This window comes from Rhinopithecus bieti, unplaced genomic scaffold, assembly GCF_001698545.2.
Source record: "Rhinopithecus bieti isolate Rb0 unplaced genomic scaffold, ASM169854v2 scaffold_30687, whole genome shotgun sequence".
Classification (NCBI taxonomy): domain Eukaryota; kingdom Metazoa; phylum Chordata; class Mammalia; order Primates; family Cercopithecidae; genus Rhinopithecus; species Rhinopithecus bieti.
This window is the reverse complement of record NW_016813366.1, coordinates 1,010,263-1,015,412: the sequence shown is the minus strand read 5'-3', so window position 1 is coordinate 1,015,412 and position 5,150 is coordinate 1,010,263. Positions and strand designations below refer to the sequence as shown.

Genomic DNA, 5,150 nt, shown 5'->3' with positions numbered 1-5,150 from the left:
GCTGGGATTACAGGCTTGAGCCACCGCGCCCGGCAATTTTTTGTATTTTTAGAAGAGACAGGGTTTTACTATGTTGGCCAGGCTGGTCTTGAACTCCTGACCTTGTGATCCGCCCACCTTGGCCTCCCAAAGTGCTGGGATTACAGGTGTGAGCCACTGCACCCAGCCCCACCTTCAAGTTTAACCATACTATTAGTGTTATATTAATAGGATTGTGCTAATTGTACCAACCATAATACTGTCTGGCATGTTTGCTCTTAGATGATTCTCCCAATAAACCATTACTATTGCAGTTAAATATCACCCTTGGTGTAACGTATTTTCCTAAAATTTTTAGAAGACGGCAACCATTTTAAAGATCTGATACATAACAGGCACTGTTGAGCTCTTACAGGTTTGTATTCTCAAGAGAAATATCTCTCCCCCTTTCTGAAACAGGATAATCTGGAAATAAATCTTAGTGATACTATATAAGACAATGTTTTCTTAAAGGAACATTTTGTTTATCCTACATGCTTAATCTGCTTTTTGGATAGTCCTTGAAGTCATTGACCCATGCTGTTTCTATTTTTGAGATACTTAAACTATTTTCTCATCTAGATGTTCCCATCTGTAATGTCACACCTTGTATGGGTTTCTGGACTTCTCTGTACCTTTCATATTCTTTTAGTCTCGAGAGTACCAGTCCCTAGTCTGCTGAGCCAGTTTTACAGGCTCAGCCAAAATAAGAAAATGAAATGAGGCACAGGGAATGGACTTGATTAATCTCTTAACATTTGTGAGAACTTTGGTATTGCCTCTTCGCTTTCTAATTTCAGTTGTTCATTTTAAACCTAGTGCCTGTTTTTTTTTTTAAGGCTATCTTAAATGAATTTAGAATCCCAGTATTTTAAGAAACTAAAAGTCCTCTAGTCTCTTGCTCCTCAAAAAGTCACCCACAGAATCACTCAGGAGCTTGTTGGTAAAGCAGAATCTTAGGTCCTGCCTCAGAATTGGAATCAATCTGCTCTTTTTAAACAAGATCATCAGATATTTTGTATGCATATCAATTTTTGAAAAGCATTGCTGTAATCTAGTCTTTGGTTTACTTAGAGGGGAAAACCAGTCAGTGGTTTATTCAACAAATATTTTAGTCCTTGTGTTCAAAGGGGTCAATTCAAAACCCCGTGTTTTGGGTGTTTAAAATTAGAGGAGAAACGATTTGTCATGAAAGGAATCTTCCAACAATGATAGTCACGGGGTCCTTTGGGACTTGGTGGGTTAGGTTTAGAGGTCTACTCAGAGGAGTTGACTCTTGAGATTTTCCAGGTGGTCAAAGAAAGGAATAGCATTTCATGCAGAAGAGCTAGCATATGTGGAGCCAAATAGAAATGTGAAGATGGCATGTTTGGGGTTTTTGCAAGCATGATACAGCAGAGCATGCCATCCTAATAAGGGAGAGAAGTGGCCGGGCGTGGTGGCTGACATCTGTAATCCCAACAATTTGGGGGGCCGAGGTGGGTGGATCGCGAGGTCAGGAGTTCAAGACCAGCCTGACCAATATGGTGAAACCCCGTCTCTACTAAAAATACAAAAATTTGCTGGGCGTGGTGGCGGGCGCCTGTAGTCCCAGCTACTCTGGAAGCCGAGGTTGCAGTGAGCTGAGATCGTGCCACTGCACTCCAGCCTGGGCAACAGAGTGAGACTTCATTTCAAAAAAAAAAAAAGAAAAGAGAAAAGTGAGAGATTGGATTGTAAATGTTGCTTTTGTCCTAAAGGTAATGACAACTCACATTTACTGACTGCATTGTGCCAGACATGGCTGTGAACATTTCAAGTTAATCTTCTTTATAACCTATGTGGATAGGTACCAATTTTATTAACCCCTTCTCTATAGACAAGGAAACAAGCACAGAATAAGTCAGCATATGCAACCAGCGTCCAAGTCCTGGTAGTCAAGGGAGGAGAGTGATTCAAGAATGAGGGAATAATCAATGCAGCAATGAAAATTGAAGGCCAAGTTTCGTAAGAGCTGAAAATCTCCATTGGATTTGGCACTTGGATCACTGGTGAGTTTAAGTGCAATTTTAATTAAAAGTTGTGTGCAGGCCAGATTAAGATGTTTTTAGGAAAGTATGGGAAGTGAGAAAAGAGTCCATATTACTCTTGAAAGTTTGTAAAGGGAAGCAGAAACTTCGTGGTACAGGGCAGTGGAGCTCTAGAGTCAGGTTTGGATTTTAATTATGGCTCTGCCATTTGTGTGTGATGCTGAGTGAACTGTGCTAAACGTCCAAGGAAACCTGTGTTTCCTCATCCAGAAAATGGGACTAATACCCACTTTGTAGGGTTGGTGTGAAGATTAAATAATGTGTGTGAAGTCCCTGGAATACAGTAGGTACTATATAAAATGAAATTAAGGTTGCGGAGGGTGTGTTTTTAAAGGTGAGAATGTTCCTAGGTTAAGAAGAAGGTACAGCTTAGAGAGGCTGACAATAAAAAGGGTCTATACTGAGAAGAATGGGGTGGCCTGTGGTTTCACAGCTAGTGAAACCCGCTGTGTCTTGTGCTCACTCCACTCTGCAAATCAGAGACAAGAGAAGTCAGCCCCAGAGTTTCTATTTGGAGGAGCTTAGAAACAACCTTAGAAAGTCGGTGCTAAGGCAGATTTCTGTAAGTATGCCTACCAAGCACACTGCCTCCCTGTCTGGGGTGTGGGATTGGGGGTGGATTGGAAGGGAACTGATGGAGATTGTGGGTGCGCTCAAGCCCTTAACAAGCCTCCCTTTTCGCAGATCCTTACCCGAGGGCTCTCTGGCAACTCCAGAGCCCTCTAGATTTTCTTCTCACATGCGTTCGTAACCGTCTGTTTTCGAGGGTTTTCCTCTGCGCAGGTCTTCGCGCGGGACCTCAAAGTGCGTGCCTGCTTCCCTTCCCCCAGCACTAAAGATAAACCTGGCGGTTCCGGCGCGCGCGCGCGGAGCCCACGGGCCACACCCGCCTCCTAAACCTGACACCAGGCTTAGCCTAGGGAGAGAGGAGGCCACCATGGACCAGCCAGCCGTCACCACTGCCTCCACCACACTAAGGGAGGGCCTGGTGCGTGGAGAATCGTTCATCACAGCCTTGGTAAGATCGTCTGCCCCTTGCCGGCCTGGCTCCTGCTCCCCCTCAGCAGGCCCGCTGCCCTTTTCCCACAGCTCTCTAATCCCAGGCCTTGGTGCCCTTCTGGTTCCCTCTTCCTACGCTTCTCTCCCAGCCCTCACGTACGTCTCCATCTGCGGACCTTACTTCCTGGTCTTTATTGGACATTTCCTTTGTTTTATTTCTTTTCCCCTTGCTTCTTTCTTTTTTCTTCTCCTTCGCCCTTTGTTTTCTGTATTTTTCCCTTCTTCCCACTACTAGTTAAACTGGACAACTGGTTTAGTACGGTGATTGGTTTTCTTTCCCTCTCCGTTCCATCTGCCGGAAGACTGGGTTTTTCCTTCTGTGGTCACGTTTTGCTCCGCCTCCTACTTTAGTATGTATAAAAATATTTGAAGCTACCTTTGCTACGTTTTTCTTTTGGAGTCTCGATCTGTCACCCAGGCAGGAGTGCAGCGGTGTGATCTCGGCTGACTGCAACCTCCACCTCCCGGGTTCAAGGGATTCTTCTGTCTCAGCCTCCCTCGTAGCTGGGGCTTACAGGCGTGCACCGCCATGCCTGGCCTTTGTTACGTTTTTAAATAAATGTGGTTGAGGGTTGTTTAACCTAATCTTTTATCTTTTCCCTTAGAGTGAATTTAAAATGGTAGATAGGTGGAATTTAGATCACCTGTCTTGGGCAAAACAAAAGAGCAGCTGCCAATTGTCTTCCATTAGATTGATCATGTTTACTTCCCTCTCCTTCCCATCTCATTTTCCTTACTCTGGGGTAGGGGTGGGAGACCTGTCTTGATCTGCATGAGAAAGTTTAATTTCTGTGACTATAAAAGTGCCACAGAGAAGATTCAACATAAATCTCACGAAGAAGTATCAAGGAAGAAGCTCAGCTTTAGCAGTGTGCATGAGACAATGGTTTTTAGAGAAATTCACATATATCATAATAAAATAAAACCCAGTGGTACTCATAAGTACAGTAGATTTAAGTTACTAGACAGGAAGAATGAATTATATGTTTTACTGATTAGATTATTACTTTTAATGCAGTCTTGCTTGACGACCTATATTTTATAGTAATAAAGGCATTATAAATGAAAGGGGAACTCAACATTTTAATGATTTTACCTAGGACAAACAACACAAAAGGAATATACTAAACGGTTGTATTCTGTGGACAGTGGGCTGAAATAAATATGAAATAATAATGGATGAATGGGTATACAGTACTAAATATGAAGACAACAGCTTCCTTGGAAACTGAGGAATACCAAAATAATCTGCTTCTTAACTTGGCAGATGAGATGTTAAAAATTAAAGCTACATTTATTGAGCACTGATTGTAGATGCAAGTCTTTATATGTACAATGCCTTACTCTTTTTTTTTCCCCCTGAGGTGGCTTCTCGCTTTGTCGCCCAGGCTGGAGTTGCAGTGACGCGATCTCAGCCCACTGCAACCTCCGCCTCCCAAGTTCAAGTGATTCTCGTGCCTCAGCCTCCTGAGTAGGGATTACAGCCTTCTGAGTAGGGATTACAGGCATGTGCCACCATGCCCAGCTAATTTTTTTGTATTTTTAGTACAGACAGGGTTTCACCATGTTGGCCAGGCTGGTCTTAAACTCCTGGCCTCAAGTGATCCACCCAAGTTGGCCTCCCAAAGTGCTGGGATTACAGGTGTGAGCCACCACGTTTGGCATACAATGCTTTATTCTTATGGCAACTCTGGTAGTGCTTTATTTTTATACTACTGTGAGGAAGCATGAGGGTTGAGTAACTCACCCAGTGCACCTAGCTGGTAAGTGGCAGAGCTGAGTTCCAGCCTAAGTCTGTCTGGCTTCAAGCCCAACTCTTTTCTTCCTAAGAACACCAACATTTCATCACATTTAATATACGTACAACATCTCTGTGAGATGGGGATGTTTATTACTCTAATTTTATCAAAGGGAATTTAGTTATTTGAAAGGACTTAAGATCATAAAATGGGCCGGGCGTGGTGGCTCAAGCCTGTAATCCCAGCACTTTGGGAGGCCGAGACG

At 43.5% G+C, this 5,150-nt stretch overlaps 1 protein-coding gene across 2 annotated transcripts in view; it reads left to right on the top strand.

Annotated features, from left to right (window-relative positions):
- The first annotated feature begins 2,890 nt into the window (after positions 1–2,890).
- The window catches only part of STPG4 (sperm-tail PG-rich repeat containing 4), a 62,808-nt gene continuing 60,548 nt past the window's right edge, over positions 2,891–5,150 (top strand). For both annotated transcript variants that reach the window (XM_017847985.1, XM_017847986.1), the window contains exon 1: positions 2,891–3,105. In XM_017847985.1, coding sequence (XP_017703474.1) covers positions 3,025–3,105 — 81 coding nt within the window. In that variant the 5' untranslated portion in view covers positions 2,891–3,024. The remainder of the gene's footprint in view (positions 3,106–5,150) is intronic.